Raw genomic sequence first — 26,420 nt, forward strand, 5'->3', positions numbered from 1 at the left:
GTGTGTGTGTGTGTGTGTGTGTGTGTGTGTGTGTGTGTTTCAGCATCTTGTCAAGTCCAGAGATTTACTACATCCAGGACAACCCCAGAGAAGCAAACCACCGATGCTCCAGTCTTCTCTCACAGACACAGACACTTCTACTGGGCCTGCTCCTTCCTATCTAGCCATAGATGGTTCCACAGACTCTGGACAGCAAGGAAACAGCTAACTCTCCTGAGACTGGACCAACGTCCCCACACCCATTTTCCAAGGTTTCCCAGAGACACATCACACCAAAGTCAGCAGGAAGTCGCTAAAGATCACCTCTTTCTAACTTTTCTTTTTAAAATTAAACCGAAATGGAGGAATGTTGCCTTTAGTCTGGGCTCCGCCCCACAGTTACCTGGCAAAAGCCTGATTCACTGTAAAAGAGGCTGCTCATCCACTCCTCTCTTTTGCTCTCTTGCTCTTGCTCTTTCCTCTTGTTCCTGCTCCCCTCTCTCCCCATTCCCCTCCCCCCTCTCTCCACATGCTCATGGCCGGCCTCTACTCCTCTTCTCTCTCTCCCTCTCTCTCCCTCTCCCTCTCTCTCCCTCCCTCTCTCTCTCTCTCTCTCTCTCCCTCTCTCTCTCTCTCTCTCTCTCTCTCTCTCTCTCTCTCTCTCTCTCTCTCTCTCTCTCCTCTACCAACTCCCCTCCCCGTGCCCTGAATAAACTCTATCTCAGAGGGAAGGGATGCCTCAACATGGGCCCGCAGAGGCACCCCCTTCTCCGCTGACCTGACTACACATCCACCAAACATATTCCTTCCCTCCCTTATATTTTTATAAAACACAAGCTGAGATTTTGCATTTCTGCATATCAATGCAAATTTCACCCCTCAGATGCTCCTCAGTGGGAGTCTTTTGTGGAGGGATTGAGGTCTGGGGCATGAGGGGTAGGGTGTGAAACAGAACCTTCAATCAATCCCATTCAGCCAAGAGACTGGCTAAATTACTGCAGTTGACCAAGGACACACACTATCTAGAGCCCTGGAGTCAATAAAGAGAGGAGATGGGAAACCGGCTAGGGCCCATGCCTTTCAATGAGAGCCTTCCACCGACAGGGAAGGAGGCCACCTCCCCAGGGTTACAGATGATGTAACCAGCAGCCACTTAACCAATACTGTCATTAGCTTCATCACATGGAGCTCAAAGGTGTGCTCACCCACGTGAGAGAAGCTGATCTTGAGGGTACACAGGTGTGCAGGATCTCACAGAGGCAACAGTTAAGAGTTCAGGTCCTGCATGCGCTGGTTCCCACAGGACAGAGCCTTGAGAGGCAAATAATGACAAAGATAAATGTTCAAAAGAGCTCAGCAGGCAAATGTTGACATTAGTCGGATTGCTTTGAACTGACAGGAGGAAGTGTGCAGCCAAACACACGGAGTTCCACATCTCGATGGGCATCTGCAGGGATTAGACATATTGATTGTTCATTTAGTTACTTTAAAAATAAAGATAATCAGACCATAGGTTGATCATAAATTTCATCTCAATGAGCAGAGCCTTAAGTCTGGGGATGAGAAGTTGAGGTTCTGTAGATGGGTACCTGAGAATGTAAGGAGAGGACATCCTTATTTCATCCTGTGGACCAGGTATCCTAGCATTCAAGAAAGTGCTGTCTTACAGTCCTAGAGCCTCTGTGCATGCCACATCTTAAGGGCCAGCATCCTCCCTGTGAGGTGCTTTCTTTAGCTGCCATGAATGGTCCAGCCCTGTTGCTTCTAGGTACCAGTGCAGTCCTTACTGGGAGGCATGAGTAAAGGCATTCTGGGACATGCTGTACCTGCATGGCCATTCTGTGGAGCTGCATACTAAGTTTTCTTGTCTCTGCCTGTGGCACTCTTTCCATGATCACTAGCATCCAAGCCTCCATCAGTTTTGCATGGGTTTCTCTTGTCTTCTCTTAGACTACTTCCTGCTGATTAGACATGTTGAGTTCCCTGGGGCAATTTTGGTCTTCGTAGTCAGGATGTCTCCAACCAGCAGCCAGTGGCCAGTAGCCAGTAACCAGCAGGAGCAGGAGCAGCAGCAGCAGGAGCAGCAGCAGCAGGAGCAGTAGGAGCAGTAGGAGCAGCAGCAGGAGGACCAGCAGTGACCACATCCCCTTTTAGGGGCTCTAGCATTTTTATACTATCTCAAGAGTCCTGAGAATTCCAAACAGCATACACGTGCAAAAAAACTGTCCACAGCCGGCAAAATCACGCCCCTGCCAAAGCACGAGGCAAATCATAGTCAATTGCTATGGATAATCTGAAGCAGCCTTATATCCCACACCTGGGATTAAAACAAAAACATATTTCTACATTTCTGTGTTAAAGAAACTACATGCCTCCTTGTTTTTAAGTTCTTTTTGAGACAAGGTCTGTAGTCCAAGCTGGTCTCAACCTTTCTAGGTAGTATAAGAGGACCTTGAACTTCTGAGTTCTCATCTCCAACTCTCTAGTGTGGGGATTATAGGTGTGCACCAGTCAGCATACCTGGCTTTATGTGGTGCTGGGGATGAAAACCACGGTTCCTTGAATGCTAGACTGAACTTCTACCAACTGAGCCATTGTCTTCTGTCATTTGTCTGTCTTCGTAGACTTATGGATCCAAAGGAGTGCTATACACCCCAGCAACAGGTTCAGTGATGAGTGTCAACCATCTATTATAGTTGTTGTTATCCGTCATCACTGTTGGTTTTCCAGACAGGGTTTCTCTATGTAGCCTTGGCTATCCTGGAACTCACTCTGTAGACCAGGCTAGCTTCGAACCCAGAGGTCCACCTGCCTCCAGCCTTCCAAAGTGCTGAGATTAAAGGAGCGTGCCACCACCGCTGCCTGACCATTATTGACTGGAGATTCTTTGAGCTCTAATTTATAACATAAACTTAGAAAACCATTATAAACCCAACATATCATTTTGTGCTCATTTTTTTGAAAATGGAATACTGTGGTAAGCCTGTGGGAGCCTAAGGTGCTGTAACTTTTGTGAATGCTTTTATGCTTCAGACATGTTTAAAGTGGAGCCAGGTACGGCTCATGCTGTGTTGGCCAGAAGATGGCAGCAAACTTGAACTTGACCTGGACAATGTAGGTTTTCTTTCTTTCTTTTTTTTTTTTTTCTTTCTGCATTTGGTGCATACAAATCAGCCCCAGACCAGTAAGGATGAAAAGGTTAGCCAGGACTGGAGGTGCAGGCCTCTATACCCTGTTTGGGCTGCTGAGACAGGGGAATAGAATCATAAGTTCAAGTTCTACATGGGCTACAGAGTGAGTTCAAGACTTGCCTGAGAAACTTAGTGAGATCCTGTCTCAAAATACAAAGTAAAGGAAGGGCTGAAGATGCGGCCCAGTGGGAAAGGGCTTCTCTGGTGTGAGTGAGGCCTGGGACCAATCCACAGCATCACACACGAGGAAACAGTTTGGATAGAACGAGAGTGGCAGGGGCCTCCAATCCTCATGCATTTGAACACTCTGACCCTGTGATCCAGAATACTCCTTCTCTTGTATAAAGTAGATTGTCTCAGTAGTTTGAAAGCTGGCTAGCATAGCCACCTTGTGCCAGGTAGGATGGTAATAGCAAACTTTCGATGCCTGTATTAGTCAGGATTCTCTAGAGTCACAGAACTCATGGAATCTCTCTATATATTATTGGAAATTATTGTAATGACTTACGGTCTATGGTCCAACTAACCTAACAATGGGCAGCTGTGAAGGAAAGTCTAAGAATCTGGTAGTTGCTCAGGCCCATAAGACTAGTTGTTTCTACTGGTCTTCTGTATAAGCTGGAACTCTGAAGAAATAGGTTCCAACACATGTGCTGGCAAGAAAGTGCAAGCAGTCAAAGAATAATGAATCTTCCTTCTTCATGTCTTTATGTAGGTCTTCAGCAGAAAATGTGGCCCAGATTATAGGTGTGTACCACCATGCCTGGATCTAGAACTTGCTTTGTCCCAGGCTGACCTTAAACTCAGAGATCTGCTTGCCTCAATCTCCTGGGATTAAAGGCATGCACTACCTTGCCTGGGCCTAAGCTTTTCCTGGTCACTATACCTCACGATCTCCATGTCAAGATCTAGGTCAGAAGCCTGTGTCTTCCAGCCTTGAGATCTGGATCACAGGTGTGGCCTCCATTTCTGAATTGTAGTTTATTCCAGATGTAGTCAAGTTGACAATCAGGAAGAGCCACCACAATGACCATTTGAAAGTTGGTTTTCAACCCAGAGCAAGCAGCTTATCAAAGCAGTCACACAGTTGTAAAACAAAGGTGTTACAGAAAGATGAGTGACATGTTCTTAGCTCTCCCTTCTCACCAGCACAAATGGGAAGTAGGAAGCAGGTTCCATGCCTTACAGGAGAGATTTTTGTGCCAACTCAGAAAAGAAAACTATGTTTCTGGGAGTTCATTCATAGAAATGAAGAAACAACTTGCTATTGTTTCTTAAGCTCAGAATAGACAAGTGACTGTAGACAGGCCTAAGAAGTGTGTGGTGGGCTAAGAAGGATCTGTCCTTTCTCAGGTCTCTGCCTTTAAGTTTGTGGGCACAGTCACAGACTGTGCTGCTTGGTTTTAACTGTCAACTTGTCATAACCTAAAGTCACCTGGGAAGAGAAACTCAACTGAGGAATCTGTCTAGACCAGGTTGGCCTCTGGGCATGTCTGTGAGGGGTTGTCTTGATTGTTAATTGATGTAGGAAAACCTAGCTCATTGTAGGTAGTAGCATCATCCCTAAGGTAGGGGTCCTGAACTATACAGGATAGGAGAAAACTAGATAAGAGCCAGCAAGGATATGTTTACTATGTCTTTGTTCTTGACTATGGTCGTGACTATGTGACTCTTGACTGTGACTAGCTGCTTGATCTTCTGCATCTGTGACTTGCCTGCAACGACTGAAGTGTTGCAAGCCAATAAACTTTTTCTCCCCATGGTACTTTTGGTCTAGGTGGGTTGTTGTTATTGTTGTTTTTGTTTTTCATTGTTGTTGTTGTGTTTGCTTGTTTGTTTTTTGAGATAGGGTCTCTATATAGCCTTGGCTGTCTGGCTATTCTGGAACCTTAGTAGACTAGGCTGGCCTTGAACTCATAGAGCCTGCCTCTACCTTCTGAGTGCTAAGATTAAAGGTGTGATCAAGGTGTTTCATCATGACAACTGAAATGAAGCTAGGGCAGTGGCACAGAAAGGAGCCTCTGGTCACAGTCAGATTCCTGCTTTGTAGGTTTTTCAGGAATAGCAACCAGGCCAGGGGGATAACTAATAGGAGAAAGCACGCTCCCAGGAATCAGAGGCACTGGTCAGTGATGGGCAGGGCACTTGCTGTCCCTATGCATGATGCTGTTGGGCCTTTCTGGAGTCTGATGCCTGGTCTGTGGGGACATCTGATGAGAGGCTGTCAAGTTCTCAGGACTCCAACTACAAGTGCAGGGTATCTGAGGCATGGCCGCTGGATGGGGAGTAGTGTATGAAGCACAGAGGACTGAGGTTCAAGTGCAAAGGACAAGGCTTGGGACAAGGGACCCTGAGTTAGAACAGGCTCAATTCTGCTCGGCTTTCTTTGTTTTGTCTTGTTTGAGATGAGCTCACTACTATATAGCCCAGGCTAGCCTGTTGCTTCAGCCTCCTGAATGCTGGAATTATAGATGTGTGACACTGTGCCAAACCTTAAGCTTCCTTTTTGGTGATAAGAATGGCATGGAGATAGGAGAGGGGTTCACTCAGCATACAGATCCAGGGATTTTCTTTACAAATCCTGTTCCGGTGTGTCTGTGGGTAGAACTGTGTTCCATTCTAGCTCCCACCTCCTTCAAGATCCCGTGGAGCTGGTCACTAGACAGCATTTTGAGTAGCAAGGCATACTGTCCTTCTCAACTCTTAATTCTATAGTGGGGTCTGTCATTGCACTGACGAAGGCTTTACTTGCAGTGGAGAAAAAAAAAGAGATTTCCACAGATCTGAGCTGTGGCAGCCTCGCCCTTGACTCTTATCACAAGTTGTTCCACTTATACCTCTCTACAGCCAACTTTGTGAAATTGCCTTTTATCCCCACTGTACATAAAATAAAAGCCAGGATCAGAGAAGCCAAGTGACTTCCCCTGGGTTGAACAATTAACAAGCAAAGGATTTGGGATTCAAGCCAGGATCAGATTGGCACAATGTTCATTAATTAGTTATCTAACTAATTATCCCCAAGAGAATAAAAGGCTGCTCCCAGAAGCCACGAGTTTTTAAATGAAAATCCCAGTGCCAGGTATGGGATACTTCATTATAAGTTGTTGGCCAGGGAACCCCAGACACTCCCCAAACAATACAGGCTATCACCATTGCTCTTGGATACATACCAGAACTAGAAAGTAAGGCTGATTACTAAAGACATGATATACTTTGGATACAGAACACAGAGAAATCAAGCTGGCACAGAGCTGGTAGCTTCCTTCCTGATGGTTAGCGTTCATCATGCCAGAGGTGCTACAGAAGCTGCTGTGTGAGAAAAGTCATGGACAGTCAATTCCCAGCTGAAGACCCTGATACTATATTATGGACCTGACAATCAACTGTCATCTCCAGCTATAGACCCTATACTATATTATGGACCTGCCAATCAACTGTCATATCCAGCTGAAGACCCTGATACTATATTATGGACCCGCCAATCAACTGTCATCTCCAGCTATAGACCCTATACTATATTATGGACCTGCCAATCAACTGTCATCTCCAGCTGAAGACCCTGACACTATATTATGGACCCGCCAATCAACTGTCATCTCCAGCTGAAGACCCTGATACTATATTATGGACCTGCCAATCAACTGTCATCTCCAGCTATAGACCCTATACTATGTTATGGACCCGCCAATCAACTGTCATCCCCAGCTATAGACCCTATACTATATTATGGACCTGCCAATCAACTGTCATCTCCAGCTATAGACCCTGATACTACATTATGGGTCTGCCAGTCAAGTTAGAACACTGGTGCAACCGTGGTGTGACTGCCTAGGGGTTAACCAACCACTTCTTACCTGGATTTGAAGCTGGATACTATTAATCTGCTCCAGGAAGGAATAAATACCAGCTACTGTAAATCTGGTAAGAATCGTAGCTCGGGAACTCCCAGGCTGCCCTGCCAGTGGGGAGGAATTCTATTATTGGCTTTGATAAATAGACATGATATTGAGTTGTCTTCTAAGTTTTTATGTTCACACCCACAGACTCGGCGCTGCTTCAGCCTTGGTCAGAATAGCTTCTCCTTGCAGAGGGCTGAGATTAATGCAGAGACTCATGGCTGGACAAAGTCCTGAGAAAAGGTGATTGCTGTGTGATCATCCTGTCCCTAAATAGGACATTGATTTCACCAGGTCATCCAAGGTCTAGGAACCATCGCAGAAGGAAGGGTGAAAAAAGAGTCTGAGAGCTGGAAGCTGGAAGGTGGGAAGGGAGCCGAATGGTCCCTTCTGGATATGCCATGATGGTTGCAGTCATGGACACACAGCAGCTGTGGCTATCTGCATGAGATCTACATACACAGATACACACACACACACACACACACACACACACACAGACACATACACGGCACACGGCTGGGGGGGGGATGAAGGTAAGAGGGAGGGTTGTTGGGCGGAAGTGAGTTAGTAGGGTGGGAGGGGGCGAGAAAGAGTAAGACGGGGTGAGCGTGACCACAGAGCGTCACATGTGTAAATACATGTATGAATATGACCACAGTGCATCATATACATGTGTGGATGCACATATGAAATTGCCAAAGACAAAAGAATTAAAATCTTAAAAAAAGGCAAATTCACAAACTGTGTACTATACGTTAGCACTAACGCGAGTAAAAGGTGATCCCGAGTCCTATGGGGTAATTAGTTAAACAGGAAAAGACAAAAATGAAAACCATTCCTTCATCTGTCACTTCCTGCTGCTCCCAATGCTAGCCTCTGACCCACGACACCTCATCTCTTGCCTAAGGATTGACATGATCTTCGTGTTTCTAGAACATTCTCCCCTGGACCTTTACATGGCTGCCCCTTTACTGCTGCCTGCTTCTACTCCAATCTCCCTGGCTCCTTGAGGTAGTATGGAGCCTAGAAGAGAAGAATATGGCTGGAAGCCACAGGATGTAGGCTGGTCTTCCAGTTCCTCCTGTGTTATTGCTGTGTGGTTTAGATAAGGTTACCTAACCTGTGTATCAGTGTCCTCGGCTGTAAAAGATAAGAGTCCCTACAGTAGCATGTAGCATGTCTGTCAGACTGTTAGCTGCATGAAACATCTGCCTACATCTCCTTGCCACCCTCACCTCACTAGGTACAGATCGAAAGGAACCATCTCACCCTGTTCTATGTTCTTTCTAGCTTGTCAACAGACTGCCCACTAGCACATCAATATGTTCTCTGAGCCAGGAGACAGAGGACATTGTCAAGTATCCATGTACGATAGCCTTTTACTACTTAACAACAGGCTTGAGTGGAGGCACGTAAAAATTCTAGGGGCTATGGGTAAACACACTGAGCCTATCTAACCCAGGCAGGGACCTTGCCTGGTGCACAGTGCTGACCTTGCCACAAAAGCCATGACCTCTGCCTTTGTCATTAGTAATGGTTGATGGACAGAAATGGATGGCTCTGTTGGACAGTGCTGACCTCTTCTCTAGGATTCTGGGCCTTTCTGGGGAAAAAAAAAATGTCAGAGGCTTTAAGCCTGCAAGTCAAAGCTTGAAGAACACCTAGTTATTCAAGGTTAAGGCTGACAGTCTGCTTTGGATCCTGTTGGTCTGTGTCATACCCTTGACATTATATTTAAACATGGTTTTCTTGATTTAATAAACAGAAGGGCCCTGAGAGGTTCTCTGGAGTCTTCTGCGAACATTAATCTCCTCCCTGAATGCATTCTGCCATTTGGACTGGGGAGCTGGCCAGAGCTGGAGCAGGGATGGGGAGAAGAGTCCTTATCCACCAGCTGGGTTTACCACCATGCCCCTATCTTCTCCCAGCAAGCAAGAGGGTGAAAAAAGATGCATGGCCTTTACTAAGCTCCCCTTGCAGGATTTTGAGCCTTCTTGGGAAAAAAAAATCATCTGTGTCCTGGAGTTTGCCTTACCCTAGGTTGTGAGGAATGTGAACTCAAGAGACCTAGGGAAAAACTGTATATGTCCAGTCTCATTCGCCCCAAGATTCCTAAGAGTCTAATAGTAAAGTCTTTTCTGCAGAGACTAGAGGCTTGAAGAATGTTTGGAAGGAGAAGATCTACAGTTGAAATTCACTCCAAGAGTTACAGGTTTGATCCAAGATGTTTAAAAAGAAAGGTTTTGATAGGAATCAGAGGGGGGAAAAAGGAATTACATATAGATGGTAGGAAATAAACACTGTGTACCAACCAGCTACTGAGGGATGAATGGGAATCACACACAGATGTTAGGAAACGAAGAAAGTACTGTGTGCCAATCAGCCTCTGATGCTACGTAACGAAGCAGAGAGTTGAGAGGTGGAGTTTAAGCTTGGATTACTCCCTCATGTGTCTATCAATTAACCATAGTTCAGCAGACCTGTGTGAAGCTCTGTGAGCCCAGAGCTGCCCCACTTGTTTTTCATCCTACGACCAGCTTTTACTGATGGAAATACTCAAAGCTTCTCTGCTTGTCAGTTCTAAACTTGCCCAGTGTAACTTTCACCCCGTTCTTTGGGCTATAGTAAGCTACACAGTCAGGTGCAATATTTATGGGGTCTGCCCCCACATAGACGCACATAGAGGTGGTAGTGGAGATGTCTAGATACAGTTTGTATGCCGAATGATACTGGAAATTTCCATAGGCAGCTTGGAGCTCAGAAACCATCTTTAGCAATGTCAGCACATGTTTTGGATTCTTCTGGCCCCTCTCTACTTTCCTGGGTTCTCCAGGAGTTAAGACAATGACTCTCAAGAGTTCTGGGCCTTTGGGTCATGTCACCATCCAAGCCAACTCCCTGCTCCTGCAACAGTATTTTATTCATCAAAGGATGTGTGTTCCCCACCCGCCTCCCACCCCCACACCCTACCCCTGTTGATAGTGTTGGAGACTGAGCCCAGGATCTTGTGAACGCTTGGGCACGGATTGCCTACTGAGCCACAAACATCACAATAGCCAAGAGAAGGTGCAATGTAACCTCTACTACCCCAGTTATGCAGTTGAGTTTCCTGCATTTGGCTAAATCTTAGGGGTCAGCACACTCTAGAGTCAATGGATGAGCCTAACCCTGAGAAAATCAACTTCATGATCAGCCTCTCTCTCTCCTGTCAGATTAAAAACAAACAAAAACAAAACAAAAAAAAAAAACCAACTCCCCTTTCTTAGTGCTCCCCCACTATCTACACCTCGAACTTTAGGGTGCTAACTCCACTATGCTAAAAGCCCATCAGATTCCCTTTTTTTCCTGTCAGGAGCTTTATGTTCTTGACTGGCTTCCTGAGGCCAGCACTCTTCTCACCATAAGATACCCAGCTGTCCTCCAGCGTTGCTGCATTTCTAAAACTCCACTTGTACACGCAAGGGGCCAGAGTTTCGGAACCACCTTAATAAGATAATATTTCCCGCAGGATACTCAATAATAATGGTGATTTTCATAGCTAATAAGCATATTCTGCTTTTGCAAAGCTAAAAATAAGACTTTGACAGACCGAAACAGACAGTGAAGAAGCCAAAACCCATTTTATTTGGTGAGTCCCCTGTGCATGTGCGCAGAACCTCTTGCCTTCTGAATTCATCTTGCCTTTTGACAGTAGCAGAGGTCACATGGGTCACTTGGCAGGCTGCACAAAGAGAGAAAGCCCTAGAGTGGGAACAAATAACAGGCAAGGATAGAGACTAGAAGAAGCTTTTCTCTACTTTGGTGTCAGTTTGTTCCTAATTACAGCTGGTGCAAACAGGGAACCATCAGCCTTGGGTGTAGCAGGAAACACACCGGATGGATTCACCCAGCCAAGAAGGCAGGCGGTTCTTGTTGGTTTGCCAGTGGACCCCTAAGTCTAGCTTCAGAGAGAGGATCTGAGGCACATGCTATGATGGTCACGTGACATTGGACACCCGTGTTATTCCCAGGCATGTAACAGTTCTCCTGTTCCATGATGTTCTCAGAACAGAAAGGTTCATTTTCTTCTTTGCCCTTGATAACTCTTGGTCAGTGACAGCCTATGATTCAGTCATCCTTCCAGTGGCCCACAAGTAGGGACATTGGTGAGGTCTGTGATCTTGCCATCCTTGTTTTGGGAAAACGGAAGTCAAACAAACCCCTAACAAATAATAAGTTCAAAGGTAGAGATTCTTTCACTGAATTCCAAATTAGGACAATAGACCTGGATGGTGACTGAGACTTGTGGCCCCCGGGACAGTCCTTTCCTTCCTTCCCAGTTGGTATGGTGGGTGGTGGGTGGCAGTGTTTATTGTCCACTCTGTGCCTGCAGACATCAGGACAACACCTGGTCACAGTTGCTTTATCTCAGTTCACTTTCTCCACTGCTTATGATAAGCCACCAAGAATCCCTTGACATGTTGCACAGGACATGCTGTAACAAAGCTATCACCCCCTCCCCCCATTGCAGTCTCAGATTAGTGACACTTTGAGTTTCATCTGGTAACTCTACCCCTGTAGCAGGTTTCCTGTTGCAAGAGTTATCATCAGTCGTCTTTTCTGACCACTGGGGCTGGCTGTAAGCACTCTATCCTTCAAGGTGGGGAGGAATCATGGCTTGCTAGAGCCACCATAACCAAGTGTCACAGACCAAGGGGCTCAAGTAGCAGAAGTTTGTCTATCCCTGCTACAGGGGTAGAGTTACCAGATGAAACTCAAAGTGTCACTAATCTGAGACTGATAGCAGGGAGTGATAGCTTTGTTATGGCATGTCCTGTGCAGCGTGTCTTTATTTGCCCAATCTGCAGGCCTGTCAAGGGATTCTCGATGGATTATCATAAGAGGCTGTAAGTTCAAGGTTAGTGTGTTGGCATCTTGTCTCTTATAAGGGTTCTCTTGCAAGAGGGTTCTCTGGGTGGTCGATGACCACTTTCTTGCTTCCTGTCCACATGATACTCTTAAAGTGTCCTAGTCTTATAAAAATGTTGGTGACATTGTGTTAGGGTCAACAAAATGTCCTCATCATACCCCAGTGTCTTACATAGCTCTATTTCCAAATATAGCCAAATAATAAGGTGTCGGTAGTTATGACTCGAACATTCAAACAATACAGGAATATTTCAGCCAATGTCAGGAAGCTGGCTGGACAAAATATCCCAGTGTCTTTCAGAGCAGAGGATTGTGGCCCAAGGGAAGGAGTTCATAGAAGCCTTCTGTAAACTTCCACCCTGGCCAAGGAATCATAATGGCAGGAAGTTGGGAGAAAGCTCAGGTCAGAGGCATTTAACCCACCCAGAGGAAGTTTGACAATGAGGACATCACAGCCCTTCAGTTCAGGGTAGAGCTCAGGTTAGGACCTTGATTTTTTTGTTTGTTTGTTTTAATTTAGTAGCTTTACTCAGGAAGACTAATGACTCCAACCATTATGGCTGGATGTACCTTCCTGATGTCAAGGTATCATTCTGGTAGCTGCATTGAACAAGACGAAGCTCTTAGCCAGCTAACACTGGACCAATGCATCTCTTTTAAGAAACCATGCAGAAGAAGTCTTGTTACAACGCCAAGAGGGCTGGCACAATGCATTGAGAGCCTAATCATTAAACTCTAATGGAATGTGGTTTTCTCCTTCAGCAGGATCAAGGGTGGAGTGTGTCTGGAATTAAGGTCATGAACTGGTGTGGCAAACCTTAATTGAAGCCATTGGCTCCTGCTGGCAAAGGCTGGTATTGCAGGCCCTAGAGTCACAGATTACAGATGCCAGTATGCATTAATGGCTTTCAAAGTGTGTCCTGTAGAACCCAGGGATTTCTCCTGAGGATTTCAAAGGAAGAATAAATCCCTATTCTTCCTCCTAGGCAGGTATACTGCTATCTCTTTCCCACTTTGGAACTCCATTCAGAACTGCTTTGAGGAAAGAGAGCTCCCTTGTGTAAAAGTGTGAAGACTACTTGAAACTAGTCCAAATACTTTGTATATGTATATGAAGAATTTGTTCTTCAAACAAGTTTGGAACTCTCTGACATGGTACAGTGCTAGACCTGGAGGTGTTTGTTACCGAAGCACAATGCAGCAGGCACTGACCAATAAACCCAGAAGTCCCTGGGCCCTGCTCCACACACTTCCTTGACGGGAACCAGTTGGGGCTCACGTTACCTTATGCTGCCTTGCAAGGGACAGTTTATCATTCTAGAGACTTGGTAACAAATGCTCAAAATGTATGGCTTCCTGGGAGTTGGAGATACGGCTCATTCATGTCATTACAAAATCTGAAAGTTCTGCCCATCCTGGGGTCCCACAACTAGTTAGGGCCAGATGTGAATTCAACTCTAACTCCAAAGTTTGAGTTTTTCCTGATTATTGATTTTCAGAAATGAGCTTGAGAATCTGGGAGATGGGGGGAGGTAGGCAAAGGTGGGAACATCATTGGCAATTAGGGAAATATCAGGATAAGAAGGGCCTTGGGACATGGTAAGGATCTCCACTGTAAGCCCCATCAGTCTGAGGTTGTGCTGGACCCAGGCATCCTCCTGACTCTCTTTCACAGCCATTCTTCATGTCACTGGGAAAGGGGGACTTGGCAAAAAGGCAACACATGGAAGAGAGACCAGGAGGCTTTACTCTGATGGCTGCTGGAGAGTTTGGCCCATACTTATTTTCATTCTAGTGAAACCGAAAAAACAAACCTGTTTTAATATAATGCTGGTATTTGCCAAAGAGGCGAAAATTCATTTTCTGATATCTTCTCTTGGCTTTCTTGTGTGGCCATAGAGTGTATTTTAGTTAGTTCTAAAAACAAACACAGGGCTGGATGTATCCAGGACAGAAGTGTGAAGAACCAGCTTTCAAATCCTCCTCTCAAGCAGGAGGCTCAGAGTGAGGCCTATGTCCACAGAGGAGGACACAGACAGGCTCTTGTTTTCTTTGTGGAGGTTTTAGCATAAGGACTACAAATCTGGCCACATTTCTGAAATGAAATTATCGGCTATTGAATATTTAGAAAGGTGAATGTCACCCAATCCCAATAACAGCCTGGTGGAATGAACACATTTTTGTTTGTTTGTATTGTGTGTACACCTGTGGAGGTCAGAGGACAACTTGTGGGAATCAGTTTTCCTCTTCTACAATGTGTGTCCTGGGGGCAGAGCTCAGGTCATCAGGCTTAGCAAGCAGCAAGTGTCTTTACATGTTAAACATCTTGCTAGCCCATGATGGAACTAAAATAAGAATGGACTTTGCCATTTGTTAGCTGTCTGATCTAGGGCATGTTACTTGCCCTTCAATTTCTGTTGAATTACTTAATGATAAATCTCAGCAGTGCAGTTTATGCTACCCTCCCCAAAGGTTTATGTTCCCAAATGAAACATGCCCACAGCTTTTATATTTTGATATGCTCAATAGCTGGACCACTTCCTCACCTCCACGTGGGTAATCCACCTCCTGCTAATAATCCCGAGTTATTCCTTACTAAACTCTATATTCTATCTTGGCTCCTTTGGACCCAGAAGGCTGCCCAACTGGGCTGCGCTCTGGGCCACAGTCTCCAGGCTCCATGGCAGCCATGCCTCTCTGATCTGCACTCTTCTCAGACATTGTACCTCTCCTCCCCTTCCACACTCCACCAGCATGGCAGAGCTCCTTTTCCTTCCTCTCTCTTAGTCCCAAGCCCAGAAAATCCTAAAGGTTGCTCCTCTATCTGTCCTGCCCAGCCATTGGCTGCCAGCATCTTTATTTACCAATCAGAACCGACTGGGGGCAGGATCCCTCAGTGCGGACACGTAGACAATTTTAGGGCAAACCATTTTGGGGACCCAAATTAGATACAAGTAGCATTAGGACAAACCCACTACAAATGTCGTCACTTTGAAATGTGGGGGATGATGCATCACACATGTCGTTTGGGGATTTAATTAAGAAGTTACAGGTAGCAAGTGATCATTTGTCCCCTTGCAGTGTTTAAGTCCTCTATGCCGTCAGTGAACTTGCACCTCTCCTATGTGGGACAAGACTCAATAACTGAAGTAGCTCAGTGTGCCCCAGACCAGATTGAATTGAAAGTAGACTGTTCTGTCTGAGTATCCACTGGAATGGGCATTCTAGGGGTGGCCTACAATCTGCTCTAGGAAACGAGACTTACAAGTGGCTGAGAGCTTGGGGCTCTCTCTTGTTTTATTCCTTTTCCCAACAGGTTTCTTCAGAGATAATTGTATGCTTAGGTACCAGGAAGTTTCCCCGATGCAAAGGCACTGGGAAATCATTGAAATTAAGGGAGGCCATTGGATGTGATAAAGACAGACCCTTATCTACTGAGTCATATATTACCACAGGTGGAGCCATCACTCCTCAAGAGGAATTGACCTCCTGAGAATGGGTATGACACGCTCAGGGTCACATGGCGAGCTAGGAATAGCTAGAGCTTGGCTACAAATCTCTAGGCCTTATCTTCATTACCCCAGAAGCTTTTAATGGACAGAGAGCTTGGAAGCTGATTTCCTGGACATTATGTACAACTGAAAACAGACCTTGACATCCCAGGCAGCTTCTTGGATCAAATGAAAGTGCATATCCACAGCCACCTGATTGTGGAGGTGGAGCTTCCCAAAGGGGCCAGGGAAGGACTCGCATTGATTCAAGACTCCATTCAAACCCATCCATCCATCCATCCATCCATCCATCCATCCATCCATCCATCCATCTCATTCATTCCTTGGAAGAGTTGATGGATCTGTACTGTGCTGTGAACGACAGCATATAATGGTGTTAACTGTTCCTCATCTTCTATTAGTGATCTCTGAGACTGCAAATATATCTTGTAGGTAGTCACACTTGCTCTTTTCAGTAAGGTAATGATTATCATGTGCCAGAAGGAAGGGCATGGCATGTATGCCCCCATCTGGCCTCTCCTCCTGTGCAAGAAGGACATGTGTTCTACCCAGACTATGCTTTAAAGGGTTGGGGTGGGTAGGTTGGGAGGGGTGTGGAGTGTGGGGCTGGTCCTGGTCTATGAGAGCAAAACACTCTCACAGTGGGAACTAGGAAGCTGTGTTCATCTGAGAGGCACCAGGACACCAGAGAGAGAGGTCAAAGACAACCAAGCCGAAAAAGAGGGAAGTAGCACATTTAGAGGCAAGAGCCAGGGAGCAGCGTGGGTTGGGAGTGGCTCCACGAGGCTCCCACTGGGGTTCTGCTGGAGAGCAAGTGGATGGGGGCATAGCAAGGGGTTCATGGGAGCTCTGATGGCAGGAGTGAGCTGGGCTTTTTAGCAAGAGTTGGAAATGTGTGCAAGGGTTTTGAGTGTTCTCAAAAGAGATGAGAGCCAGGGGAGCTAAGCTGAGGGATGTTAGGGGCAGGTGGCTCCCAGCCTTTGTCTACCTGTAACTCAACACTGTTTCTAGGCAGAATATCTAGTTCCTCATCAGAAACATTTGGGGTTATATCCATTCCCTTTATCCACTTGCCTTATGAGGCTGACGGAAAGAGGAGGGAGAACAGAGCAAAAGGTCATGCAAAATGTCACACATGAGAATCTAGGGTGGATGCATGCAGAGAGGAAATGGTCTTCTCAATGCTCTGCTCTTCTTCCCCAAGAGTGAGTTGTCCCTTGTTGAGGAGTGGGTCTGTGGATGGAGAGAGAGACCACTGAAAGCAGAAGAGATGTGATGGAAGTCAGTCAGTGTTTACTAAACATTCACCGTAAGTGGGTTGCTAGGCAAAACACAGGAGGACCGGACAGCAGAGACCTGGCAGCTGTCCTTACTTAACTCAGATGACAGTTTGCTCAAGCAGAGAAGCACCTGTTAAGCTTACAGGGGCACGTGCAATCAAACCCTAGAGATGCAGGGACTGCTCATTCACCACCTTGAATGCATTAGGAGCCCTTACCATGCTGATTGGGGCAGAAGAAGCCAAGACACAACTCTCAATTCCAATGCTCGTATGTATTGTGCTGAAGGGGCACTACTGGAAGACAGCAGAAAGCACTGGAAAATCTGGCTATTTCTTCCCTTAACTTAAATTCACGTTCAAATCAGTAATCTTGTTTAACACGAGGCAAGGGAAGTTGACTTAAGAAAGCATAAGAACAATATTATGTGTTAAAAGAAAAAGTTAATCAGTAAAATCAGACCTTTCCAAAGCTCGTCACAGATTCTGAAAATTAATAGCCCTCCATACCTGTCTCTCAGCTTCCAATAGGTGACTTTCCAATAAATGAAATCAGGAAAGGCATTTTATTACTGTGGCTGTGGAAAATCATGTTTATGTTTTTATCTAGTTTAAAATATTTCAAGGTAGAGTTGGCAGATAAGATACAGGTTATCTTTTAGGATGTACTCATACTAAAAATTATTACCTATAGCAGTGTTTTTCAACCTGTGGGTCTTGGGCACTTTGGGCATGACCAACCCTTTCACAGGGGTCACCTAAAACCATCAGGAAACACATATTTACACTACATTATAAAGTAGCAACAAAAAGAATTCATGGTTAGGCTCACCACAACATGAGGAAACGTATGAAAAAGTCTCAGCATTAGGAAAGTTGAGAACCACTGCTCTATGGCTTATCTGGAATTACACTTTAGTTGCATATCTGTATTTTTATTGACTAAATCCTAGGACATTGTCTTTAGGTTAATAAACCTCCACAAATTCCAGTGGTTTCTAATAATGGAGGGGCTCTTAATTTTTCTTCATTTATTTCCTAATACTCTGAGAGGGTCAGAGGGAATGATCCAGTCTTTATTTTAGGAAGGAAAGATATGTAAGCTCCACTCAAGTATCAGGCCTTTTTATCTCCTTCATCTTCTGTCCTTGAAGTTTGAACTCTGGATTTTGGCTCAGAAACGGCTGATTGTGAGGCCAGTGATAGCCGCTCCTCTAAGACTGACGTCTGAGGAAGGGCTAGTCTGGTGTGACAAGTTGGGAGTGATGTGCTCAGCAGCTGCTCCCTCAGGCACAACCATCACTGTAAGATGCCCGTCTTCTCACGTCTAGAACACCAGAAGCCTTATCATCCCTTGCTACTCCCTGTTTTCCTCTTCCACAGAAAGGTTTGGGGACTATTGAGAGGGTGGGGCCTGGGTCAGTGCACGGTCACGGCCCCATGGAAAGGAGAAGACAAATGCCCACTCCTTGGATGATTGACAGCTCATAGCAATGAACTTACTTGCCTTGAATCTTTTTCTTTGCATAGTTTTTACTTTTCCACATGGGCATACGAACTTGTTTCTGTTGAAAAGGGTCATACTAACTCTTTTAAGTAGACAAGACAATAATGTTCAAGGGGAAAAAAAAGAGAAGGAGGGAGGGAGGAAGGGAGACAATGTGTGTGTTTGGTACACTGGATCAGTACACGCTATCTAGAAATGGTCTTTCATTGTTGTAATTTATTTCTATTTTTAAACAGAGTTCTTAGAGTTAAGTGTTTTCAACACTAATTTTGCAAAGAAATGAAGCTCACACAATGCTCCAACTTTTATGGAAGAATAATAACACTTGTTGGATTCCAATATCCACTTACAAGTTATTAACAGATAATGTAGCAGTATGTTCAGTTTACACACACACACACATATACACACATACAAACAGACACACACCAACTCACACACACACATACAAACAGGCACACATACACTCACACATACAAACAGACACACATACATATACACACATATATACACTTACAAACAGACACACACAGACTCACACACACACACATACAAACAGACACACACAGACTCACACACACACATACAAACAGACACACATACACTCACACACACACATATAAACAGACACACACATACACACATATATACACTTACAAACAGACACACACAGACTCATACACACACACACACACACAAACAGACACACATACACTCACACACACATACAAACACACACACACACACACACACTGAGCCAATTATCAAGAGCTACATCAATGGTATTTAAAAGCATACATAGTTTTGGCATTCAAAGCTACTTATTAACTGAGTCCCAGCGTGCCAGTTTTCTTTGGGGACCGACTATACATGTTACCACCCTCGCCCAGGTATATACATCTTCCTCCTTACCTGGAGGTGTTTCTGGAAAGGAGGAAATACAGGCAAACATAAGAAATTAAGTTTAAGTTTTAAAAAAGTTGTGGGGTTACAGAGAGAGGAGAGAGAACACCGTATTAATCACCCTCCCTTCTGCAGCTTGACATTGCTGACAGAAAGTCCTTCTAGCTACTGGCCTTGCACACTCTTTCCTTTGTAGAAATAAAAATCCTAAAACTTGTCTTTTAGATACATTCTTCTTGCTTTTCTGATGATGATCTCAACTTACACCCCTGAGTGTACTTGACCAACCTCAAACTTTAAAAATTGTCATACTATTCCCATATCCAGAAGAGGCCATGAGAAGGTGTGTAGTTGTAGTATGTGAGAGAAATAGGTATGGGTTCCCTGGGGAGGACAATAATTCTGCAGGAGCAGAAGAAACAGAGCATAGCAGTGTATCACTATGGAGAGACATCACCTGGGGCGTTCCAGAAAATTCTAAAGCTCATCAAAGTCTACACCTCCATTTTGTACATGGACTTGGCAGTGACATTTGTAGCATGAGCCCAGTAGGGCTCCTATCACTGGCCTGCTGAGGTTTCTCCCATGGTAAACATTATGGAAAATGCCTTGGCATTTTCATGACCCCGCCTTAAGTTCCTGTTGGAACTTTGTGAAGGGTGAAAAGCAGACATTGAAGAATCTTCATGAGAAATGAGTCTTTCTTCTCCTTTCCCCCCACTTCCTCTTCTTCCTTGGTCCCAGTCCCCTCCTTCCTGCTGCAGCAGTGGACCAGGTACAGCTCAGGGGGGTGGGGCAGAGGTGCTCATGTGGCTGTAGGAATATCTGGACAGTGATGCCCTTATGGTCCTCCCATCCTCCTCCTCGCCCACCTCTCCTCTCACCCCTGGGGGACCAGGATTTGGGCAGCAAGGGAAGGTGGCCATGAAACCCAGGCGAAAGCGTTTGTTCATGAAGCAATAGATGATGGGGTTAACACAGGAGGAGGTGTAGGAGAGGAGGAGGATGAAGGAGATGGGGGTCCCTGAGAGGTGTTTCTCAGCAGAAACCGTGTCATATGCCCGCCAGGCATTGGCACTGAAGATGGGCATCCAGCACAGGAAGAAGAGGACCACAATGACGATGAGCATGCGGATGACGCGCTTCTTGGCTATCAGGTTGGCAGCAGAACTGCTGCTCCTGATCCGGTTGACTCTGCCACCACTACTGGTGGACAGCTGCTGAAGCTCCAGCTTCCTCGGGGGCCTGGACTTCTGCAAGTAACAGCCATCACTATCCTCGTATCGGCCACTGCTGCCACTGCTCAGCCTCTTCTCTGGATGGGAAAGTGACATCATTTTAGTGTTCAGGACAAGTCATGCCAGAGAGAAGACATACAGCCCCTGACTCCCCTAATCCAGGAGGCCAAAGCTGAACTTGAACTGGAGAATGGACAGGCAGCCTGGCCTGTACTGATTTGTATTAGTGTTGGTCTGCACTATTTCTGTGAAATATAAACCGTGTATAGATGATGGTGATGATGATGATACAATCCTACACACAAAGGCTGTGAAGCTGAAAGTTATTCCAAAATATTTACACTCCTCTCGGTTCTTTCTTTCGTGTTTGCTTGCTGGGTCTTTAGATTACTTTTATCGTGAGGACTTCAAGTAACGAGAGAAAATCAATAGAAGCCAGAGAGACTGCCTTATCTACATAGTGAGGAACTGAGAGAGGGGAACAGAGTGAGAAGGAAAAAGTTATGTCAACACAGGTGTTGGGGACAGGTTCAGTAGGCTGAGGGAGGAGGGAGGTGAGTGTGAGAGGCAGAGGGTGGGAAACGAATGTCCAGAAGTGGATCTTGTAGGTCAGGGATCCGATGTCTTTTAATGTAGGGTGCAGAACAGAATCACCAGGGGCTGTCTACTAATGCTATGTGACAGCAAGCCTTGGGGACAGGGTCCTCTGTGTGCCACTGTGTCCTGTGTGAATGATCTCTTTTGATTCCACTCAGGACTCCACTAAGAAGAAATATCTCCTTTTATACATGTGGCTTCGGAGGGCCTTGGGACCCTGTGTCTCAGAAACACTCCAGCATATGCTCCGTATATCCCGAGTACATCTAGCTAACTTACAAAGCAAGCTTTTGAGTTCTTTTGGAATAAACATCCAGCTCAAAGATCAGTACCTTTAGCAGATTTCTTCTGGCTGGCATCAAATTTGATTCCTTGGTAGAGCTCCAGAGAGATCAGTCCATACGCCACCACCATCACAATCCCAGGGATAAGAAAGAGGATGAGGAGCAGGAATGTTTGCCTAATACAATGAAAAGAAATCTAATTACCAGTGACTCCGGACCTTCAAGTTCTGATGGGCGGGAGTGACGAGGGTGAGCTGGTCTGAGCAGACATGTTCATTTCTAGCAGTTAGCATCCTTGAAAACTCCATGTCTGGAGGTTTGGTCGTTAGAACTTGTTTGCTTCTTTTACTCTTTAAAGTGTCTCTGAAAGACTGCTTAAATTGGAGAAACATGGCATCCTTCTATACCCCAAAGCAACTAACATGTTAAAGAATAGCAGAAAAGCTGGGAATATGGTGTGTATTTAAAGCTCCTGATATTCAGGAGACTGAGACAGGAGGATTGTTCAAGTCTAAAAGTTTGAGACAGGCCTGGGTGACATAGTGACACCCTGTCTCAAAAATGAATGGCAAGAACAATAAGCAGGTAATGAAATCTTTAAAAAAAATAATAGGAGTATGTGGATTATATGGCCAAGTTGTTGAAACAATATGAAAATAGTTTCCATCTTTTGAGGATTAGTGCTGTGTACTACAGGTTAGACCAAGCTCTTTGTATACATGTAAAAGTTCTTTTATGTATATTTGTATACATATGAAGGTTCTTATATGTTCACATAAGAACCTTTGATAACAGGTTCTTATAGCTGCTATTATCCAAACATTTAATGTAGAGATGAGGATATTGAGTCTTGAAGAAATTAAATGTGTCCAAAAATCACACATCTAGTAGCAGAGGTGAGATTCGAAGCCCAATGACATGTGTCAGGCTACTCAACTTGTTGACCCTCCAATGGGAGCCATTAAATGTTTCCATCAGCATCATGGAAAACCTTTCAGTTTTACCAAACATGCCATTTGCTACTCATAAATCTCTCAGAGTATCTATTCTCTGTCACCCTGTGAAGTCTTGTGCCTGGCAGGATTGAGCTATGCTTTCTCTAAACACAGTTGACTGTTGAGGATTCACAGCCTCCTGCTCCATGAGTCTGGCCCCCTAAATCACTCTTGTAGTCTGGCATGTGTAAGTTACAGATTAGACCATACAATCGTTAGAGGCAAACAGTGGCCAGGCCATTTCTCATTGCAAGTGGACATGTTTTGATAAGCCTTGTCTATCCATCTCTTTCACAGTGTAATGCATTTTGTGTTCAAGCTACTTGGTTGAATGAAAAGGAAGAAAGCAACGAAACATGATCTGGGTTTTTAGCCACTTCTGAGTGTCCAGTTCCTGCTTCTAAAACAGCCCTATAATTATTAAATGTAGCCCACATTTGTGCCATCTTTTCATTAAATTCTCTCATCAATTTGTTTGAAAACCGTAGCTTCAATAAGTCAACCAGTCTGAACTCCTTGGAGACCATGCATATGCAAAAGCATAGTGAGTAAGCCCGGAGAGAGACTTTGCTTGTCCCTTCCTAGCTTTATGGGTTTGGCCACTCTGGCACCTCTAAGTCATATTTCTTTATCTGCAGAATGGACATGCTAACTGCTTTGCCAATAACAGGATGGCGGTTAGGGTTTCAGTTTCTCACTGTGTATTCTTTCCATCATTCTAGGGTGAGGCTAGAACAACCCTCCCCAAAGTGGACCATGAGGCCCGCAGCTGACTGTTGGGAGATGCGTTATTTTCTTCAGTGGTATATATCTAGTCATAAGATATCCATATTCCAATAAATAACTTCTTATTCAGTGCCTCAAGAAGGTCTATTTTAACTCTGTGGGTCTCATAGACAAAGGAGGCATGGAAATAGAATGGGGACTTGTTGGGGAAAAGAGGGTTCAGCCAGAGATGGAGGGGGAGGGGAATGTGAAGGGTGGGGAAGACAACTAAACGTCATTATATAAATACATGAAACAACAAAAAAAAAGATCTTCCTTAGAAAACCTTTAGGATATCTGTCTGGTAGTCATCTGGTAAGGCTTTCTGGTCCTCACATTGCTAACTTAGACTTAGCCATGTCTGAAAGGATGAACGAAGCACTGCCTTACCAGAACTGCTGCATGGCGTCACTTGGCAACAGGAAGCGGCACATGTTCGCCGTCTGGTTATTATTTTTAGTAAAAGGCACCAAGTTGCTGTAAATGGGGTACGGAGTCATGATGGTAAAGGAGAGGCACCAGGTGGCAGCGATGACCTTCAAAGCATGGGACTTTGTTTGCCAGACACGGGACTGTAGGGGTTTGCAGATGGCGCCGTATCTCTCCAGAGAGATGGCGACCAGGTTGAAGGTGGAAACACTCACGGAAGTGCCTGGGGGTATAAAGAGGACTGTGCTCAGGTGTTGACTCCAAAGTTTATTTATACATTAGCTTAAGTGTATCAGAGCTACAGTTTAAAATTGCAGGAGAATGCTCAAGGGGTAAAGAGAGACTATGTACATTTTAAAAGGATGATTTAGTCCCGGCTTTGTACTAACACGGACTTAAGGAAGTTAAGCATATGTGTTTGCCAAAATATCTCTTTGTCAATTTTCAGGTAAGTTTATTGAGCTTTGGGTACAGTCTAACTCCAGCTTGGACTGAGGTACTCGTTAATTAATAAACAAGGGGATAAAAATAAGTTGCCATCCCACAGAAGGGCTTTTTGGAAACCTTGGAAGAGCTCTAATTTTGATCAGGAGCCTGTGGTCAAATTGACATTAAAAGGCAGAAGTTCTTCAAGACTCCATGTTGCCAAAGGTTACTGGGATCTGAGCCTGAAGCATTGACTTTTACAACACTTCTAATACACAGTTTAGAAGAGGGAAACACCCTTAAATTTAAAATATCTGTTGAAAAAAAAAAAAGGCTCAATCAAAAAAAGGTGACAGAGAAAAGGTTCTAGACTGATCTAAAGGTTTTACGCTCACCTTAGAACTTTCAGGTCCACAGACCATTATTCACCAATTAGCTGTCACCAACAAATCTGGGAACAGACTTTCTAAGCTTGTCATCCTAAAACACCGCTCCTTACCGGGATAGAGAGACAGTAACTCCCTAAAAGCCATGTATAATCTTATTCTAAAACCATTAAGTAAAAACTCCCTTTCCCCTTTCCTTCCTCTTTCTTTCTTCTTCCCTCCCTCCCTCCCTCCCTCCCTCCCTCCCTCCCTTCCTCCTTCCCTCCCTCCCTCCCTCCCTCTTCCTTTCTTTCTCTTTCTCTCTTTTCTTGGGTAGAATCACTTACTGTATTTTACTGGACTTCACCCTAAAGAGCCTATGACATAGAATTAAAAGGCTAGCTTTAAATCCCACTGAGTTTGTTCTGTGCAATGGGTCCACAGTCACTATAAATCCACAATCAGACCAACACACACACCCCAACCCACACACAACATTAGGTGTTTGATGAGTGTTCTTAGAGTAGTATTGGAGAGTCCACAAAATAGAGGGCAGGATCTAAATCACCAGAATGAGAGATTCAACAAAGCCCTGGGCATGGTAAGGCTTGCCAACCTAAGCTACACAGTAACTTTCCAGGTTAGTCAAGGCTACCTTCAGAACTTTGCCCAAAATAAACAGTCAAAAAACAAAACCAATGCCAAATAACAAGAAAAGCGAATTAAACAAAGTAAGCTATTATGATATTCTAAATAATTCCAGAGATATTTTGCTGTTTAATTTTGGCTATTCAAACTGTGCTGAGGTGAAATTCACACATCACAGAACTAGGCACCTTAAAGCGAACAGTTCCGTGGCCTTCAGAGCTGGGTGACTACTCACTGATGATGAGAACACTATGTTAACCCCGCTTCCTGCTCTGGCTAAGATGCTGGAGCGTTGTACCTGAGAGACACCCAGGAGGACCTCAGAAGCTAAAGAGCTCTCAGGAAACGTGAACACGGAGGACATGTTCTTGGTTACTTATCTTGGGGCATGAGGGTCAGGGATTCATCAGCATTGTGTCTTGTGTTGGAATCTACACACTCAGCTGGGAAAAATTAAGACTTTCAAAGCTTTCTGGTCGCAGAAGACTGGCCTAGCCCAACTCAGTGCTGTTTGTTTTATACAGGTCAGTCAGAACCAAACATCAAACATCCCCCTTACACACACACACACACACACACACACACACACACACTTCTCACCCTTTTCTAGTTGGTTCTGAGAAGGGGCCAGGGACAAGGCAATGTGACAGACAAAGAGGACCAAGGAACATGTTTCTGTCCAGGGCTAGGGGAACCACAGCAGCTGGTAAACTGAGCACTCGCTCACCACTGTGGTGCCTGCTAATCTAGGTTCAAATCCCGGCCACCATACTTCCCACTCATGCATGTGCTTGGTGAGCCAGGGAAGAATTAATGATAGTTACTTACCAGGTGGTTGGGAGACAAGATCATTGAAGTAAAAGGGCTCAGCCAAATACCCGATGCATAAAAAGCACTAAACAAATAGCTTTACTTTAATATTTGTTTATTTTTCCCAGCTTAAGAGTTTTATTTTAACCATCATTGTGTTTGATATAAGCAACATGCTACATAGCTCATCCAGTCAGGGGCTACTTCATAGTCCATGGTCCCTAGGAACATAGTCAGCACCTTATTAGACACCCCCCCACACACACGCGCACACACACACACCACATACTCCTAGCCTAAGATGACCCCAAGTTTTGACAGAACAGTCTGGAAAATGAATCATGAGAAGAGAAGCTATACTTCCATGAAATCATTAAAAAATAACCTCCATTTCTCATGGAACAAGAAACACAACACTAAAGAGCTTTGATCTTTGAACTCTCTCCATTCCAAGAAACCCTGACTCAAGTTGGGAGTTAATAGGAATACTGCCACCAGAAAGGTATGGAGTAACGTGAAGTTACCTATGAATTCTTGTCCCTCTGCAAAGGGCCAAGCCTACTCAATCTCCACTGTGGTTTTTCTGACACACACACACACACACACACACACCACACACACACCACACACACACACCACACACACACACACACACACACACACACACACACACACACACACACAC

The 26,420-nt window shown here is 44.9% G+C and overlaps 1 protein-coding gene and 1 non-coding gene across 2 annotated transcripts in view; both read right to left on the reverse strand.

Moving 5' to 3' along the window:
• Positions 1-10,129: 10,129 nt before the first annotated feature.
• LOC114619552 lies at positions 10,130-10,289 on the reverse strand. The gene has a single exon (XR_003711185.1). It is a non-coding gene; the product is annotated as a U1 spliceosomal RNA (small nuclear RNA).
• A 9,653-nt stretch (positions 10,290-19,942) lies between these two features.
• The window catches only part of Cckar (cholecystokinin A receptor), a 7,931-nt gene continuing 1,453 nt past the window's right edge, over positions 19,943-26,420 (reverse strand). Inside the window, exons 3-5 of the mRNA XM_028765337.1 lie at positions 23,448-23,709; positions 21,346-21,473; positions 19,943-20,493 (exon numbers count right to left, since the gene is read on the reverse strand). Coding sequence (XP_028621170.1) covers positions 19,961-20,493; positions 21,346-21,473; positions 23,448-23,709 — 923 coding nt within the window. The 3' untranslated portion in view covers positions 19,943-19,960. The remainder of the gene's footprint in view (positions 20,494-21,345; positions 21,474-23,447; positions 23,710-26,420) is intronic.

The sequence above is a fragment of the Grammomys surdaster genome, unplaced genomic scaffold (genome assembly GCF_004785775.1).
Source record: "Grammomys surdaster isolate TR1022 unplaced genomic scaffold, NIH_TR_1.0 150, whole genome shotgun sequence".
Taxonomy (NCBI): Eukaryota; Metazoa; Chordata; class Mammalia; order Rodentia; family Muridae; genus Grammomys; species Grammomys surdaster.